Source organism: Pseudopipra pipra, chromosome 14, assembly GCF_036250125.1.
Source record: "Pseudopipra pipra isolate bDixPip1 chromosome 14, bDixPip1.hap1, whole genome shotgun sequence".
Lineage (NCBI taxonomy): Eukaryota > Metazoa > Chordata > Aves > Passeriformes > Pipridae > Pseudopipra > Pseudopipra pipra.
In genome coordinates, this window is record NC_087562.1 from 3105234 (window position 1) to 3124201 (window position 18968).

At 53.7% G+C, this 18968-nt stretch overlaps 1 protein-coding gene across 2 annotated transcripts; it reads right to left on the reverse strand.

Annotated features, from left to right (window-relative positions):
- Positions 1–6466: 6466 nt before the first annotated feature.
- On the reverse strand, positions 6467–15114 carry CFAP20 (cilia and flagella associated protein 20). Of its 2 annotated transcripts, XM_064670917.1 has the most exons (6): positions 14940–15113; positions 10609–10688; positions 9412–9523; positions 8881–9069; positions 7656–7766; positions 6467–6768 (listed from the first exon to the last, which is right to left on the reverse strand). In XM_064670917.1, the coding sequence occupies exons 1-6, from the start codon at positions 15021–15023 to the stop codon at positions 6763–6765; spliced, it is 582 nt and encodes a 193-aa protein (XP_064526987.1). In that variant the 5' UTR covers positions 15024–15113; the 3' UTR covers positions 6467–6762. The 2 variants fall into 2 exon arrangements, with proteins under 2 accessions (XP_064526987.1, XP_064526986.1); XM_064670916.1 differs by lacking the exon at positions 6467–6768 and having other exon boundaries at positions 7647–7766; positions 14940–15114.
- Positions 15115–18968: the final 3854 nt, after the last annotated feature.

Genomic DNA, 18968 nt, shown 5'->3' on the forward strand with positions numbered 1-18968 from the left:
GAGCTGTGGTGCCGTCCTTCCTGCCGTGGGGGGCGTCGGGGGGGCATCCTGTGCAAGATTTGGCAGATTTTATGGTAACAGGGGAGGCTTCTTTGGGAGCCACCCTGCCTGGCACCCCCAGGGAACTGAGTGCCGGGCCAGGGGATGTGAGGAAGGGGCCAGCATGGCCAGTGATGTCCCTGCAGCAGCCCCTGCCCTGGGGCTGCATTCTGGGGGGGTCAGCTAAAGCAGCCCCCCACCCCCACCAGTGGACAGAGCGGCCTTTCAGCAGCTCCCACCACAGTGACAACGGCCTTGCTGGGAACACAGGGCGCCTTGTTCTCCCCCAGCCAGCACCGTGCTTCGGCCCCGGGCGGCCGCCTCCTTCCCCGGGCAGGGCCGGCAGCAGCTGGGGGACCCTCCTGGAGCCACTTTAGCGGGTCCTTCAACTCCCTGTCCCCACGTGTCCCCAGCAAGTTTCCTGGGGGGAAGGGGTGGCCATATCCTGTCTCACTGCTGCTGTTGCGGCAGAGGAAAGCAGGAGGAGTCGGGACTGCTGCAGAGATCGGGGAAATAATCATGGGAGTGGGAAAGATTAGACCTGAGGGGTAGGAAACTGGCTTTATCTGGGGAAAAATATTGCTCAGCCTTTGATGGGAAGAAAAGCCAAACTGCAAAAGCCAGGATGGAGATAGTGGTGTCCCTGCCTCTGCTGGTGGGTGAGGTGATGCTCCCTGGGGTGGGAGCTGGAGCTGGGTTTGCTCTGGAGCTGCAGGTGCAGCCTTTGGGTGGGCAGCAGAGGCCTGGTGCAGTTGCTACGCTGGGGGGGAGGCAGCTGTGCCACACTGGGCAAGGGGCTGGTGTGAATCTGACCCATCCCTGTGAGGATGACCCTACAGAGTTGGGGAGACTATCAATGTGGGACTTGACTGCATCCAGCATCCTTGCTTCTTCCAGCCTCCCCTGCAGCAGGACAGGGCCAGCAATGTGCCAGCACCTGTGCCCTGGATCTTTCCTCAGAGGCTGGCACCTCTGTCTTGGTGCAGAGAGCAATAACCCCACCCCTGACCTGCTCCCCTGGCCCTGGTGCTTCAGCTGCTCCTCTGCCCCCATCCCCATCCTGCCAGCCCCCACTTCATGGAGGGTGATGGAGCCTTTGTGCTTCCCTCATGCTTCCCCAGGGCCCAGAGCTGCTGGCTCAGTGCCCAAGACTGCTACAGCCACTTCCCGGCAGTGAATTACCCTGATCCGCCCGGCCACTCTAATTACTGTAAAAGGGAAGGACTGATACTGGCTCTCGCCCTGCTTTCCTGGTGCTGGTGGGGGAACCCTGTGGTCTGGGTCACTCATCCCCTGCCCTGGCCTCCTGGGCAGTGATTCCCAGCCATTAGCCGATTCCCTGGAAAACACGCTTGGCTCAGACTCAGCGCATCGCTGCAGCCAAGCGAGAAGTCAAAATCAGGGACAGAAAAACCCTGAGGAATCAGGGGGTGGGTGGAAAAAGGTCTCCAAGTGGCTTTGGGCTGTTGTATTCCATCAGCCAGGCCGTGCTGGGTCACATTCCTTGGCTTTTAACTTCTTTCAGTTCGGTTTTGACCGTTTCGCCCAGATCTTGTGTGGGTCTTCCCCAGAGCTGGGGGAGGACCCACAGCTCTGCTGGGCCAGGAGCCATGGGGCAGCCCGACACTCCAGCCTGCCCTGAACCAGGGCCAGACTGGTACCAGGAGCTGCCAAAAGCCGTGAACCTGGCCAAAAGGCGAGGCAGGAGGGATTTGCGGCTCCCCACCCCCGCAAACACTGCTCCAGAGGCAGGCGCGGATGCATTTCCCACGGCAGCTGCATTTCCCACACTGGATGCACTTCCTACGGCAGATGCATTTCCAATAACAGATGTATTTCCCACGGCAGCTGTGTTTCCCCTCTCTCCTGGGGGTGCTGAGGGCTTGGCGGGGTGCAGGGCTGGGGACCCCAAAGCCTGGCTCCTGGAAAGATGCCTGGCTCACAGGGAAAGCCAGAGCCAGCCAAGGATGCCCAGGGCCAGATGCTCAAGGCATACCTTCCCTGCCATGGCAGGGGAGGGGGCTCCTTGCTGATTTGGGGTGGGACAGGAGCTGGGAGCAATTCCCCAGTGGGAATTAGGGATGCTGGGAGCAGAGAGGCCCAGGCTGCCACGGTTGGTGAGCTGGGACATCACTTCCCACCCCCCTCCTGCTTTTCCCCGGATGCTGCAGCGGAGCTGGTGCCAGGAGCCCAGGGCCATCTGGAAACACTCATGGACAGCAGTAAGGGACCCTGCTGGAGACAAAGCCCAGCATTTCAGCAGCGCCCAGGCTCTGTGCTGGACGCTCCCACACTGCCCTGCACACCCACAGCGGGGTCAGCTCGCCTCTGGCTGCCTGTGGACAAAAGACCCCAGGGAGGGCAGGCTGGCACCTGCTATAAGGGACAGGGCTTTTGGTAGCAGGGAGGACTGTGAGTCTGGCTGAGCTTGGCCCTGGCAGGCACTGGACAGCCCTGCCAGGATCCACTCCTACCAGGCAGCTCCCAGCTTCCTGGAAATAGGTTGGAGAAGCCTGACCTGGAAACCACCCTGGGAGCTCAGTGTCCTCCAGGCCCTGCCATGCCGGGGTGGCTGCTGGGGTGTGGGTGAGGGGGTGACCAGGGTAGCAGGGGCTCTCTCTGCCTGATTGGCACCATCTCAGGAGAATCCTCCTCTTCCTCTGCAAGTCAGGGCAGGATCCCCTCTGCGCTGCTGAGGAGAGGACCCGGAAAGCAGAGAGGAAACCGGGCTCAGTGCAGAGGAAGAACTGGGGCTGGGATACGGTGAGGAGTGACCGGCTGGCTCAAGGTCAGAGGAAACAATGCTTGGGATGGAGGGAAGAGCCTCGGGGCCCTGGGAGGGGCTGAACCTGCTGTCTGTGCTCACTCCAGGCAGCACTGAGGCTGCTGGTGCTGTACGGGGAGGCACAGCCCTGCTCCGGGTGGAATGTGCCCACCAGCCACACTGAGCTTGGCACATGTGCACTGCTTGTGTCCATCACCTCCCCTCACACCCACCGGGCAGCCCCCAGCCCAGCTTCCCGGGGAGCTGGACCCTTCATCTCAAAGAAAGGCATTTCTGGCGCTGCAGGGGCAACACATCAGGTGTGAAGCAGACAGGCTGCAGGTCTGCGTCAGCACAACTTGGTGTCCATCATCTTCTCACCTCCAGTGGCTCTGAGACTTTCCCCACTGCATCCCAGAGTATTCATTGGGGCGCACAACCGCTCCCTCATACAAACGAAATCTTGCTTGGGTGGTCCCATTTTGCAGTTTGCCAGGGGAAGCTCTTACCCTCTCTCACAGGTGCCAGCAGGGCAGGATGATCAGCTTGCCCTGCATGCAGAAGTGGCCAAAGTCCCCAGCCCCGTCACTCAGTTTTCCTGGGTGGTGGCCAGTGGTAAAACTCAAAATAAATATTTCCCTTGCCTCCAGCAGTGCCCATCCCATGCTAGACAGCAGCTGCAGAGGATTAATGTTGCCCTGGAGGTGTAATCCCTCTATAAAGATGACAACATTTGGCCCAAGATATCCAGGGAGTTGCAGAATGGACAAGGAGCACAGTTTGACTCAAATAATTTTTTGATTCCTGCATATCACCTCCCTGATTACAGCTCAGTGCTTGTGTCAGGACCCACTTGGTGGGAAGGAGACAAAGCATAAGGGGACAAGCACAGGCAGGGACAGAAGCCTGTACCAGTGTCCTGCCATTCTGCTGGGCCAGACTCACCCAGGATGCTTCTGCCCCAGCAGCTGAGCAAACGGACAGAAAGCTTTCCAGGAAAACCCCTTTGCCTGCTTCCTCTGCCAGTGGCTGCCACCTGCCCAGGCAGAGCCACTGGAGCTGTGGGATGTCCTGGCCTTGGCTCACACCACAGTGACTGCCAGCTGCTCCAGCTCACTCTGAGCCTGCTGCTGCCTGGCCCAACCCAGGGAGGGTCACTGTCCCACCCCTTGCTCTGAGGTGCTGCAGCTCCTGCACTCCCATATTTCAGCACCCAAGCTTTCAAAGGGAAGCTTTGCCTTTGATGTAGAAAGCAGCTCCCAGCACTGAGGTCCTGATCAAAGTGCCCTAGTGCAGGACCTCGCCCCAGTCAATGGAAAAGCAAGGTGAAAAGCTGGTACAGACAAGGAAAAACTCATCTTTGGGTGGCCCCTGCTCTGCCCCGGGTTGAAACCAGGGCTTTCTGCAAAGAAAGATTCCTTTCTCTCTCACTAGACATGACCTGCAGCAAGAACTTAAGCAGGAAGGACCAGGCCACCCACAGAAAGGTGAACGAGGAGCTATTTAAGATCTTTTCTCTGCAGGCTGCCTGCACTGAAGCAGGTCTGCCCTCTGCTCGCCCCTTGCACCCAGCTGGGGCTGCCCTGGGTGTATGCAGGCAGTAGCAATCCATGAGGCATACTCTGCACCCACATCCTTCATTCCTCCACTCTTTCCATGTAGGAGGATGTTGTGTCCCAGCCAGGTCAAGAGCCATAACCAAAGCAGTAAGAAGCTGGGTGCTCCACCACAGGAGTGTTGCTTGTGCACATTTACTGTAGGAAATGGCTGCTGATGGGATGCCTCTGACATTGACCCATTTGCCAGCAGCATCCTCTTCTCCTGCAGGGAGACCATCTGACTTCACCCACCTTCAGCGAGATAGTTAAAGTCTTGACGGGAGAGAGGGATCAGAAGAGGAAGACTGTTGAAGAATACTGTGTAAGTCAACCAAGCATCTGGCCCTAAAGGAAAGAGCCAGTATCTGATGATGCTCCACTTTGTGCAGCAAGTAAACAGGAAGATTGAGTATTTTGTTTTGTATTAAAAAATACACAGAGGGTCCCTATGGATGTAAGGGTTTGTGGCTGGGAGTTTATTCCAGCAAATCCGCTGGCACAGCTCCTAGAGTTTGGGCAGCAGAGCCCATCTAATCTCTGCAGAGGCAGCCAGCTCGGGGCTCAGGGGAGCCCAGCCCCTCTTAACACATTAAGGTTGGTCACTCAGAGCGAGTCCAGCTCCTCGGGGACAAGGGGCAACTCCAGCACAGGCCCCAGCAGGGCAGGGAAAGGCAGCAGCAGCTCCTGGTGAGTGTTTGGCCGCCAAAGACAGCCAAAACCACGTGGTGTGGAGCAAGGGCTTGGAGAAAAGGATGCACACTTTACCCTGCCAGCGTTTGATGGATCCCCTCAGCAGCTCCCCCAGCTCTGGCACGTTTTGAAAAACGTGGCAGGAAAGCCTCGCCATGGACTTCATTAAGGACAATCCTTGGCACGTGATACAGTGTGATTCCACTTAACAAATCTCAAGTCCAGCCAAGCCTTGACACACGTCAACGCAAGATGGATGGTGCTTTCCCATGTGGGCTTCCTTGGCTGGGCTCCTTAGAGCTACCAAGCTATCCAGCTGCTATAAAAATTGCAAGAGTCTTCTCCAAAAAGCCTTCTGCAGGTGCAATCCAGCCCTGTGTGGCAGCACGGGGTCAGCACCCCACCCAGTTCCAAGCCCATGGGCTCTGACGGTGCAGGTGAGGCAGCTGCGTTACAGGTGTGCAGTGGGGTCTGCACAGAGGATGCACAGGCATGGCAATCCTTCAAACCAGGTAGGGACTCAGTGCTCAGGGTTAAACCCAGATTAAGGCAGATGTCCCCCAGCAGGCTCTCCTCCTCCTCCTCCTCCTGAGAGAGCAGCTTTGTTCTATAGATCAATAACAAAAGTGAAGTCTTCCCCATTCACTGCACAGCCCAGGGAAGGATCAGTCCCAGCCTTCAGTACCTGCCCTCTGCAGTATCTGTGGGGGGACTGGCCCCAGGCAGGAGAGGCATCAGCTACTCCCAGACTCACCCCATTACTGCTGGAGGTCTGCAGCCTCCCCTTTGCAAGCCTTTCCATAACAAAGGCAGATTGGTTTGAGGCAGGGAAGGGCAGCTTCAGCACAGGAAAAGACTTCCGGCTCCTGTTAATGCTGCTTTGCTAAACCTCTCCTTTGATCCCCGGGGAAAGGGACAATTTGGCAGTTGGAAGACTATTGTGTGCCTCTTGCTGTAAGCAGCTGCTAAAGGGTTGGTTGAGAGCTGGAATGAACTGGTAACTGCACAGCCAACAGAGCTGTGCCCTAACAGGCAGGTAAGACTAATTTGTCACCACTGGGGAAAATGGCTTCCAGTAATAAGGGAAGGAAAAAAACCATTTCCATGTATTAAGAGTTTTTGTCATAGGTGGAGTACCACAAACTTCATGGATTGGAGACAGGTTCTGTCTTCTCTGTGGAAATCCCACCATTTTTCCTCTCTCCAGATTGCTGCTGTTCAGGTGTGTGCTATCCCTTAAACAGGGAGGCTGCTGATCAAAGTCAAATTGAGAGGCAAATTCTAACATCTGGGTTCTTAAATTCTTCAGCACTTTCTGAAGCACTAATGTGCAAGTTAAAGGATCCATCAAAGGAGGAAGAAGCCAGAAGCAGACTTACAGAGTCAAATGTTTAATAACTTTTCAAGAACAAGTATTACATCCATATTTAGAGCATATATAAGAGACGGAAAACAAGGAAATAAAAAATAAAATTGGAAACTTTAAGAGGGTACACTTAACTCCGTAATTCCTGCTGAATGCCCTCTTTGGAGGCACAGTGGCCACTTAGAGCAAGACAAGATTGGGTACCAGGCCACCTGCAGTGTTTAGGCTCAGCACTTTAGGAACAGCCAGGAAAACTCTGACTCTGTACAACTCGCACGCCAACAACATCTCTTCCCAACATGGTGTTATTGCTGGATAGAGCAGGGAGAAGAAAGGAGACACTTACTAGACTTGGCAGCACCAAGACAATGGTACTGGGAGGGCTCCAAGCACTCCCCAGACACCTCTGGGAGGCTGCTACAGCCCAGAAGGCAGTGACAGGTTCCCCAGAGGTGTTACCTACAGTTAGCACTGCCTTCTACCTCCCACTAAGATCAGCCCCAAACAACCTCCCTCAGCAGCTTAAAGTTTTGCCCAGGAATCTTCTCTGCTAAAAGATTCCTGGGCCTGCATTGGGACAGGCTGGCCCTGGCAAATAAGGTGCTTCCTCACAAGCCTCAATATTACTGCCAATATGCCAGCATGTTCACTCCTCTCCCATCACTGCAGGAGCAAAGCTTGGCATCTCCTCCTGATAGGCAGCCACGGCCTTGTCTGTCCCCTTCCCACCTCATGGCACCACTGTCTGCACTGGGCAGGGGAAAGATCAGAGGGGACTCAGTTTGGGCTAGAGGGACACAAACAGCATCTCTCCTGGAAGATAACTGTGGAGCTGCAGCTGCTCTGAAGAGAAAAGCTGCTGAGCTGAGTCACGGGTGAAAGCTCTGGAGAGATGCCGGGAGGCTGCAACCCTGCCCAGAGTCCTTCAACATGAACAGGGAGGACATGGGGAGCAGTTGAACAGCTCACCCTGCTCCTAGATGGGAATGACAATTTCCATGTGTTTGGCAGGAAAGCTACCCAGCAAGGCACCCCTGACAGACTGCTCACCCTGGCAACAGAGAGGGTGCTCCCCGGCTGGCGGCCAAAGCTCTGCTGCTAGAAGAAACTCTGCATTGCGAAGGCAGCAGGAGGAGGAAGAGGAATGCTAGTCTGGCCCAGCTGCTGCTCCCACCCTCCTTGCCCACAGCTAGCTCACCTTGGCCTTGTTCTGGACAGGCAGATACAGCTTGAACTCAGCTGGGAGCTCATCCTCTGAGTACAGCCGGTCAGAGAAATACACCCGTCGGATGCGACAGTTGGCATGGATCTGAGAGTCAAAACAAAGAGTGCATTTTCCATATGCTCTTTCCACATCCAGCTTTGCTGTCATGCAGCAACATAGATTCCTTGGCTCAGCAGTTGGACATCTACCTCACTGCCTCTCTCTGAATCTGACAGGGCAGCAGAGAAACGTTGGCCTGTACCCTCTGCTTTGCATTAGATGCTCTCTCCAGTGATGCACAACTGGCTCAAGAGATTTGGCCAAGCTCTGGCATCTCTGCCAACTGAGATCTGCCTTAGTTGCTAAGGGGATTCTTTGCTGGGAACCCACCTCTGCTTCACTGGTATCAGCATTTGCCAGAACACCCACAGCCTCAGCCTGCTGCATTTTTAACACTCCTACTTCAGGGCCTGCCTAAGGTCAGGAATGAGCCTGTCCAGTCTGCGCTGCCTCCGCTATCAGCAGTGAAGGAGTCTCTCCAGTCCCTATCATGGGTATGTGAGAAGGCAGACAAATCCCACCTGCCTGTCTGTACACTTCTGGGCAGTCCTGCAAGGAACTGCAGCAATCCCCTCATACTAAGGAACAGGCGTGCTCTGCACACAGACATTCCTCAAAATAGCACACTCCACTGGACAGAGCAAATGTGAATCCCTAGCATATAGAACAAGTTCTACATCCTCAGCAGGAACAAACACTGCATCAGCTCTGGTACAAGGGGCTCACTGAAGGCAGGGCCACTCTACTACCACTAGGAAACAAGCCTGAGCAAGGATATGTACAGTTCGTACACTCTGAGTCTTTCCCATCCAGGCTCCCCTTTGGCCAGTCACTGTCTGGTGTATCTGGACAGTAAGGCAGTACACAGCTAATTCCCAGCAGACCTCCACCTCCATGGCATGTCACAGGGAACTGCAACTCTTGCCCTAACCAACAGCCAGCCAGAGAAACAAGAAGGAAATGGGGTCCTTCATCCCAGCCTAGTCCAGTGAAGTGACGCCTCAGCTGGGCCTTTGCTCCCTTTCTGCAGCGCTGTGCAACGAGCAGAGCTGGCAAAGGAACCACTAACGGCTAAACCTGGATTCCCAAACTGCTGTCCCAGCCAGAAGGGAGATGACCAGCTGTTGGTTTCTGTGGGCAGGACATGCCCGTGCCTTACCTGAACTCTGAGGGTCTCGATGTAATTTGTGCCGTAAGCGCGGCGCGTGAAGTCCGACAGGTTGAACTGGATTTGGTTCCAGCCGTCGTCCAGCCGCATGGGCATGGTGCAGATGAAGGGCTTCACCCGCGTCGTGCTCTGGTAGTTACTCGCCCGGAAGCGCCGGCGCACGTTCTTATCATCCAGCACCTGGGGCAAGCAAGGCAGTGCTGAGCCAGGCGTTGGGGTCCCCCACTGCCCAGGACAGCTCTACCTGCCTTCCAGAGGGCTCTCCTACTCCCACCCCCTCCATTTCACAGCAGAAGTAATTTTAACACAGGAAACAGATGCATTTTCAGGAACAGCAACAATGTGCTTGTGAGCTGACTGATGCCCCCATAGCAGAAGACCTGACACATTCACATGGCCAAGAAAGCAAAACTGTTTTGGGGATCACTCACTGCCTGGGACAAGTTCCAACACAAGACTGCAGGCTCTCTGGCGCCTTCCTCACTGGTCCCTGGAGGGGCCTCCCCACTGCACACTCCTCACCTGCACTTCAAAAGTGAAGTATTTTTTCAGGTTCTTGATGATCATCACTAGGAAAGGTAGTTTGATGCCCAGGGTCTTCTTTGGGTCAGCAGGGCACGTGATGTACGTGGTACTGAGAGGAGAGACAAAAACACCTTAGGATCTCATACAGCACAAAGTGCACAGCCTCAGGCAACCCAAGTCTCTCCCTTGGCCCAATGCAGCCTTGGAGGACAGGCAGAAATGGATAACTGTGATCATAAGATCTCAGCAGCAACCAGGGCTTCCCATAACAGGAGGGAGAGATTCAGAGGTAGCTGCAGGAGAACAAGATAAACGGCACAAAGAATGAATTTCAAATCCCACTTTTCTCACCCAGGGCATGAAACCCCTTCCTGGAGAGCTTCACCTCCTCAATTTCAAGGCCACGTCAGTACTGTTTCTTAACATACCCTCCTCCTACCCTTGACTGAACAGGTAGAGCCCTCCAGAGCACAGCAGAGGCCCTGTGTGCTCTATATGGCTGGTAAAACAGAGGTCACGAGCCCCAGAAGTACACGTCACGCCTGGCAAGTTCTCTATCAACACTTCTTGGAGGAAGAGAAGCATTGGCTCAGCCTGTCTGCAGGAGAGGAGTCTCCACTGCCCTTATAAGGAGCGCCCTGCTCTGAATCACCCCTGGAGAAGCCTTGGAGACTCTGAGCCCGCTCACAGAGCTGGCGTCTGTCTCCCGGGTCGCTGGAGACGAGGTTGCTAAGTGAAGCACCATAAGCAACTCCCCTCATAAATCTCCCTTTGATCTTCCTGCTGTAGGGAGAGCAGCCATCACGTGGGGAGAGCAGCAGAGCAGGCCCAAGACAAGAGAAGATGCAGCAGGCAGTGCTGCTTTCTCACTAACTGGCAGCTCTGACTAGGACTGGGTATCAAATACAGCTTTTATTCCCTTCAAGTGATGGAAAAATAATGGGACTTTATTTTTTATCCCTTAGGCCCATTGAGGATGAGAGAGAGCTCTACAAATACGTCTAGGGGAACACACGGTACAGTGCCACAGAGGAGTGTCAGAGATCTAACCCCAGATCCTTCAATGTATTGACAAAGAGGTTGCAGTAGAGTTTGAAGGTGATGTTTGGTGGGCACTGACAATTTTCACCCTGCTCAAGGGCAGAGTGTATCCCCCCAGGACACATCAGGGCAGAGGAAGACGCCTTTTCCTACCTGACATTTGTTCCTTCGATCTCCAGCACCAGTGACTGAATGTCATTGTCTGTGATTCGCTTGATGTGGCCATTGCGCACCTGGAACAAAAGCGGGGCAGACAGCGCAGACGTTACGTGAGAGGGAAACAAGAGGCACACACAGCTCCACTGAGAGGAGGAAAGAGATCCCAGGAGGACTCATATACATTCACTTGGCTCCTATTCTCCTGGACTTTGCTGTTTCCAAGGCTTTGATCACCGCCCCAGAGTGCCAGGACTCCAAACATGAGTTTATGGCCCAGCACGTACACTGAGTGCAAGACTTTCATCTCTCCAAATACGCTACAGTGAACACAAGGGACTCAAACCTTGTGCTAGAGGCCCAAATAAATAAACATAAAAGTGTCAGAGCAAGATCAAACTCGGGTGGAATAAAGGGTAAAAACAAGCACGAGCAATAGAGGGGCAAGCAAAGGGAGCCACCAGCCAGCCACTGGTCACCAAGGGGACTTAGTCTCTACTGCTAAGCATGGCCAACTGCCTTGGGGAAGAGCTGGACCAGATTGGAGCTTGGTTACAATCCTTCATAATTACAGCACATGCAAGCACAGAGCCATCACTGCTCTCCTAAGGGGCACAGGGATTTGGCTTCTTGGAGGCAGCCAGCTCCCCACAGAGCTCAGGGAGGCCAGGGCTGGAACCAGGAGCCAACACAAATTCATTTTTCTCCACAAGCAATATGGCTGAATCCCAGGGTCTGAGGATTTATTTTTTTTAATGAAGCAGCTCACTTCCCATCAAATTTATCTCCATTTAAAAGGCACTTTTGCTAATTAAGCCCTCTGCTCTCGCCCAGTGCTGGATCAGCAAATTGCAATGCTCCTTCCGGCTCCATGAATTAATTTCTTTAGAACCCATCATCGCTGCTAATATAAAGGATACATTAAGCTTCTAATGGGATGGTTCCAGTCATGAGCTACAAAATGATTTACAGGTTTAGCAATTCATCTTCAAAATTCATTTCTTCAGAGGGACCTGCCTGTCTCTACATTCAGCAGTTTCAAGAATCTCAGCCTGGATCACCCGCCTGCTGCTGTTAAGCACGAGAGCGCAGCTCACTCTGTCAGGCTGCTCTTAACTCTGCTCAGATACTTCCAGAAAACACTAAGTTTGCAGAGAGGATCCTTACAGGATAACCCTATTTCTCTACTGCATCATGTGCAACTCCTATGGGTTTATAGGTCTGCAAGGAGAAATCCACTGAACGAGGTCTGGACAAGCTGCCTTTCCAAATGTTTGTTTGGGTTTTTTTTAAATCACCAGAAGCAGAAGCCCCACGTGAATCTATTTGAAGCAGTGATTGGCATATGGGAAATTAAGTCCTGGAAGCCACAGGGATACAGCATGCAGAATGAACACTGGGAAATAACCTTGCCTAAGGAGGTGAGAGTAGTGTGCAACAAAGCCTGCCTCTGCATCACATAAGACAGCTTTCACCAAAGCTGTGTAGAGCTTATGGATCCACAGAGGGGAGAGAGTTCAGGCTTGGGCTTCTCTGGAGAGGACAATAATAGAGAAAACAGCTACACATGCTTTAAAACAATTAGTCGGCAGTGTTTCTGTCTGCATTCAGGTTCCCTTCCTTAGCCTGTGAAGTCTTTCCTTTCCCAGATCACAGGGACAATGAAAAGGGATAACTCTTCCTCAGTGGCACCAGGAATGGGATGAAAGACAGCAGAAAAGAGAGGAGATAAGTACAAAACAGGGCCAGGCTTGCCCCTACCTCACAAAAGCTCAGAAAGATAAGATTTCAGAAAATTTTAGAAATCTAAACAAAACACTCAACATTTCTACTTGGCCAATATTTTCTAAACATCTTAAGCCTAAGCAGATGGACTTTTCAAGCTGAAAAAAAGGGTAGTAGCCGTGTTAGAAAATAAAAGTTTTTCAAACGCTTACTATCCTCTGCATCAGGATAACTGGAAAGGTACTTGCTGTCTAAAGCTAAATGGGAAAAGATTTTCAGATGCGAACCTCAAAACTTGCAGGGTTTGGAGGGAGTAGCAGCTTCACCGACAGTTGTGACTAAACATATATAATTCTCAAGGCTGCTGTTGCTGCTAGCAACACTATTCAAATGTAACAAAGCCAAAAGGAAAAGCAGCAAGGAGCAATCCTCCCCAGGCCCAGACAGGACCCCATGGTCCAGTCCGAGGCTGCTCCCGCATCATTGCCAGTCACCCCATTGTCAGGTGATGGGCTTGTGGTGGCAACAGCAAGCCAGCCATCACCCAGCCTGCCACAGGCACACCCTCACCTCGGGACAGGCCAGTGCTTCTCAAAGCCAGTGGTGGGTCCAGAAGAGGCATGAGGCCCTTGTGCCACCTTGTGCCACCTAACCTGGCTCTTGGTGCACAGCAGTCTGGGGAGGAGCCAGCAGCACCTGCTGAGACCTGGGGCAGCCAGGACAAAAACTAATGAGTCAGAGAAGTGCAGCAGCACCTGCACACAGCCCTACTGTTCCTGAGGTTGCAGGGCTGCCACAGGGCAGTGCCAGGTGAGCCCAGCCACACACAAGCCCTACAGCCAGCAACGGAAACAGCCTGTACAGCCAGCTGCTGTTCTCTGGAACAGCAGTCCTAATTTTTCATCAGTGTTTTCAGGCCAATCCAGTGACTACTGCAGCTGAACGGATCACTGCTAACATCCACCCTGCAAGCAGAGCTCCCACCAGCCACTCATCATCCTCATGATCACAAGGGTGTCACCCTGCAAAGGACAATTCACGTGGGAAGGTGCCTCAGGATGTCTCCAGTCCAACCTCCACCTCCAAGCAGGGTCAGCCCAGACTGATCATGGCTTATCCAGTCTGGAGGCCACGCCACATCCCTTTGTCTAAGAGTCTTTAATGTGTCCTGTCCTCACGCCAGCCAAACAAGCTGCTGACCCTTTTCTAAAGTCACGAACATTTGTGCAAAACACACGCACACAGCCAGGCTGTGTGAGGCACCCCAGTTCTTCAGAAAGCTGTGGGGTACCCACTGATGGGAAACAAGAGGGGTCTGTGCTGCCTGTCCCCCAACCCATGACTTGTAAATGCTCACAGGAGCCCACTCAGATCCACCACCACTGCTGTCTGAGATGCCTTGGAGGCTTTTGCCCCCGCCAAACCCACAAGAAACTCAGCTTATACTCAAGCACAAGTAACCAAATACAGATTGTAGCTTTGCTCTCAAAGAGTGTAACAAGCGTTTTGCAGAATCGCTGTTAGGCAGCAACACAACCAGGGGTGGTTTGTGAAGAGGGGAAGCAACAGGTCTCAACACCTGATGAGGGCTCCTTGACACAAGATACCCTGGAGAAGGCAGGGGAGCCTCACAGAACCACTCTAGAAAGTGACAGGAGGGAGAAACAAACAGATGAGACGTGTTCACTTCTCCTACACCCTAAAAGCTGCCACGCAGCCCATCTTTGCATGCCTTTGGCAAGCCTGTTTGGAAGATGGGTCACATAGCAGAGCAGACCACCACCCTGGCTCCAGCAGCTGCTATGGAGGAGCTGCCACTCGCAGCCAAGGGGCTTCAGCATCCCGCTGCCTATGGCCAGTGCTGGACACTTCTGCAGCCTCTTATGGTTGCTGCAGCTCCTGACACGGCGCTGGCTCTTCTGCCCAGCACAGAACCACAGAAACACAGACTCAGTTAGGTTGGAAAAGACTTTGAGATCATCCAGTCCAACCTACGACCGAATGCCACCATGTCATCCACTAGACCATAGCACCAAGTGCCACGTACCTTGAACACCTCCAGGGACCGTGATCCACCACCTCCCTGGGCAGCCCATTCCAACGCCTAATCGCCCTTTCTGTGAAGAATTTTCCTCTCGAAGTCCAACCTAAACCTGCCCTGGCGCAGCCTGAGGACATTCTCTCTCATCCTGACGGGGAGAAGAGACAGACCCCCACCTGGCTACCAACTCCTTTCAGGTAGTTGTAGAGAACGATAACGTCACTTCTGAGCCTCTTATACCCTTATAAGAGTATTTTATTTTAGGAAATACTCTTCTAATAACACATCCCCTCCAAAAGACCCCAGGCCTGTAATCCGGGCCTGAGGGGTCCCGGTAACTCGACTCGGGGGTCTCAGTAACCCGTTCCCGGGGGGTCCCGGTCACCCGGCCGCTCAGGCCCGGGCAGGCTCCCGAGAGCGGCCCCCCGGGTGTCCGGAGCCCCCCCGGGTGCCCGGAGCCCCCCCGGTCGTTCCCGGCGGCCCCGGGCCTGCCCCGGGAGGCGGAGGCGAGCGGCCTCTCCGCTCCCCAGGCCGCGCCGCTGCCCGGGCGCCGCCGGCTCACCTTCTTGTCCCAGATCTGCAGCGGTTTGCTGCCGATGCTGTAGAGCACGGAGAGGAACCCGCTCTGGAAGGTGTTCTTGAACATGCCGGGGCCGGGCGGGCCGGGCCGGGCCGCGGCCGCCGCTCTGCCAGGACACGGCGGATCCCTCCGCGCCGCGACGCCGCCGCCGTCACTGAGGAACTACTTTGGGCGGCCCCGGATCCACTTCCCGGGTGACGGCGTTGTGGCGGCGCTGCCATGGCAACCGGGGCGCCGGCCGCGGCCTGTCCTCGAGTCACTCGGCAGAGCTGCTGGAGCCGAGCCCGTTCCAAGCCGCACAGCCGTGCCCGGTCCGCTGTGGCTGGTGCCACGTCCCCTGAGCCCCTGGGCCTTGTGTGGGGGGCACTGCGAAAACATCCCAGTTCTCCCCCTGCAATTCACGACCCTCAGTCCAAAGGCGACGCTGTGGTTTGCTGTTCCCAAGGATGCTCTTTGCCCTTTAAGTGTTCCTCAGCCTTCGCTCTGCGCTTTCATCCGAGGGGTTCCATTTCTCCCTGTGCTGGTTTTACAAGACTAAAGCATCTGGATGGTGCTGGTTCCACTTTGTCGCTTCCTTTAGCCCCACTAATTCCCAGATGCCCAACCTTCACTTGCCCCAGCAGGTGACACATCCTGCCCTCCCTCCCAGTCCCGGTGCTGCCAGGAGCAGCCTGTGAGCAGCAGCAGGTACACACACCTCTTGGAATTCCTGTGCGATGCCAGCAGTTCCATTAAAACAGGAGTGGCCAAAGCTCACTGCTCAAAGCTTAGCCCTGCCCCTGTGGACCTGCGTTTTTCGGGAGCACTACCGCGAAGTGAGAGTTCCGGAAAGCAGCTCCTGTCCCTCCCAAGCTGTTTCCTGACTCGTGTCTTCTAAGACAGGCCCAGGCCCTTTCCTGTACCTCAGTGGCCAAGGGAAAGGCAAACACCATTGACGGGAGTGGAGGGGAAGGATGTTTCGGTCACACAGTGGTGGTGGGCACATCCCAACCACTCTCCGTCAAGCCATTTCCCAGTCCTCCGGTGCCATCCAGGCTGGAGCTGGCTGCAGCCACGTGCTCGGAGCTCTCTGTGCTACACACTAATGCTGCACTCACAGGGATGTGCTGGTGCTGAAGTCTGCTGCCTTGCTATGTCAGAAACCACTGGGATGTCTGGAATCCTGTGCCTTCCTGAGGAGCCTCCTGAGCATCAGCTGGTGCAGGAGATTGTCCTAGAATGGCATCGTGCTTGCTGTCATGGTAGAATTCATCAGACAGCATTTCAGGCCAGAACTGCTTCATTTCCACATGGAAATGGGCCAGATTCTACACTAGCTGACAGATACCAGAGATACCAATCACCAGGCAGACTGGACACAGCACTGGGGAGGAGCAGGAAAGCTCCCAAACACATCAGCACCACCTGTGCAAAACCTCCCGCATCTACTTGCTGCTCTAAGTCAGGCAGGGATAAGATACAGAACCCTGGCAATATTGGGGTGGGGGCTGATTTACTGATGTGAGAATGTCTTTGAGTAGAGATGGAGCCTTGCACAGCTGAAGAGGCTTAAGAGGAACAGCTGGGGCTAGAAATTACATTTTTAAACTGACACATATTACATTTCTTCCTGCTGTAATAACACCTGTCCCATCTATTTTCAATGTACAGACAGTAAACAGCACAAAAATTACCATCTTGCATCAGCTTTATGGTTCTTCAGGTTAACTCCAGGCTTCTCCTGTGTAGCCCTTGCTGCTAACTAATACCCCATCCAAATCCCAATGACAACAACATTGTCTGCTTTTGTCCCTCCCTTGGTCTACAAATGCTCTGATTGTCCCAAGGGCTCAGTCCCTCCCAGTACCCAGGTTAACAGCTTTCTCCTTCCTTGACAATTCCTCTCACAAACAAGGCATTAGTTAGAAATGATCAGCTATATTTAGTCAGTGGGTTAGAGTACACTTTATATGGCACGATGAAATTACTTGTTCCCTTAATCAGATGGTAAGAGACAACTGGGACAAATATCCAGCTGCCATTCCTGAACAGCCGGCTCGTTCACAAGCTCTCCACTTACCACTTCAATGTCATGTTTTGCTGCACGCAGAAATATGGTGTGGTTTCAAATTTTCCCCGTTTCTCAATTAATTTTTACAAAACACCCATTGCCTCTCCTCCTTCCTTGGGCATGTGTGGGCTAAAGGAGAGGACAGAGACAGAGAGGCCTGTAAATCACTAACCCGTATCAGTGGTTGGGGCTGGCATTTGGGAAAAGGCCTCCCCAAGATGTATTTCAGAGAGACTCACACACTGATGTTATCCACCTGGAAGATCAGAAGGAAGATGTTGGTGTGGTACATCATCCCAATTTCCAGAATGTAGAGGGATTGGATTTTGGGGAGCAGATGGAGGAAAAGGCCCATCCTAACAGAATACTATGGTCCAAGAAGTGAGCAGAGGTTGCCAGCTCCAGAAATAACTGCCCACTAAAATATTTCCTGCCCTTCAGACTTGCCAGCAATCGGATGCCTTCAGAGGAATGAGATCTTCAGGAAGCTTCTGAAATGTTGCTCCTCTGAAGTTTCCCACTGCTGGGTGCAGAGCAAAATGTAGCAGGTCTCTCCAGTATCACCAAGTCTGTGCTTGCCCTGGAGCACACAGTCCAGGTTCACTGGGAAATCCTAACCCAGGCCAACACCCTCTTGGCTGAGGCCATCGCTGGAGAGCAGATGCCTGGGGCTGGGCCAGATCCAAGGACAGTGCTTGGACCAGTAAAACCAGCACGGAATTCAGTCAGTTCCTCTGTGAGCCAAAAGCCTTCAGAGCATGGCAAAACCAAGAACAAAGCAATGACTCCTACAGGAGTGTGAGGACCTGTGATTTGTCCAGATGACTCCAGCCTGGATTTTCCTGCAGGAGCAGCACTGGATGAAGGGCAGCTGTAATGAGGAAACTAAAAAGAAGATCAGGCAGGAGATCCAAAGCCACCACATGCAAGGGGAGGCAAGGCCCAAAAGTGACTTTGGGTGCTGAAGAAACCCAGAGAAATGCTGTGCATCTCACACTGGCTGAACTCTGAACAGTGCAGAAGGAGGAGGAAGCTGACCTGCTGCTGAACAAGGGATCAGAAGAGAACAAGGGTGTAACCATCAGTGGGTGCAGAAGAAGGCAGTGCCAACATGTGCTGGAGCAACTGGGGAGAGAAAATCAGGGAAGGAGACTACACTGCCTTGGTGGGACACCCATGCAACAAATGGAGCAAGGGGTGAAAATGAGGAAAACCTTTCTGATGTCAGACAAAGTGGAGACAAAAACAGGTAGGCAAAGAATTTATTTCTAACAAAGCACAGTTAAAAGGGTCACCGGGAGCATCCTTTGGACACAAGCTGATGACTTGGAGAGCACGTGGGTTGCAGCAGGCAGCAGGTGGGAATGGGGAACATGATCCAACAGCGTCAGGAGATGGATGGATGAAGCAGCAACAGTGCTTGGATGTGCCACCATGCTGCAGGGACCTCAGTTCAGCACAAGCTCCCAGCACTGCTGCCCAGTGCCCGTGAACCTCAGGTGGACTCTGGCAAGGGCTCTTCCCTGCAGGGACAGGCTCTCACCACTGGCCAGATCTACACCAGCCAAAGAAAGTCTTGATGACTTTCTTTGCCAGAGATCAGCAGAGTCCTGGATACAACAGGGCTTGTCATTACACCGTGCCTTGGCAATGGACCAAGCTCTGCCTTACAGCATCAATAGGTTGAACTTACCTGATGCCCATGTCCACATCTGGCCCCACATTTGCACATCTCCAGGTGTTTGACACACCAGGACAGATTTCCACCTGTACCCCTCACAGGCTTTGTGCAAGGACTCACTCCTGGGTTTCCACTTTGGCCAGTGCCCAGGGCTGGGTGAGAGCAGCTCCATGTGGTTCTGTGCTGGCAGGAGCCCATGACTCACCTTACCTGAACTCCCCTCCCTGGGAACCAGCAACAGGTCTCTCTTTCCCAGGCAAAAGCCTTGCCTCAGAGGTAC

Coding starts and splice junctions, on each gene's coding strand:
- CFAP20 (XM_064670916.1), bottom strand. CDS start 15,023: ATGTTCAAGAACACCTTCCAGAGCGGGTTCCTCTCCGTGCTCTACAGC. Junction 9,524..10,608: donor ATCGAAGGAACAAATGTCAG/GTAGGAAAAGGC, acceptor CTCTCCTCTCAG/TACCACGTACATCACGTGCC. Junction 9,070..9,411: donor ACTTCACTTTTGAAGTGCAG/GTGAGGAGTGTG, acceptor TGCTTGCCCCAG/GTGCTGGATGATAAGAACGT.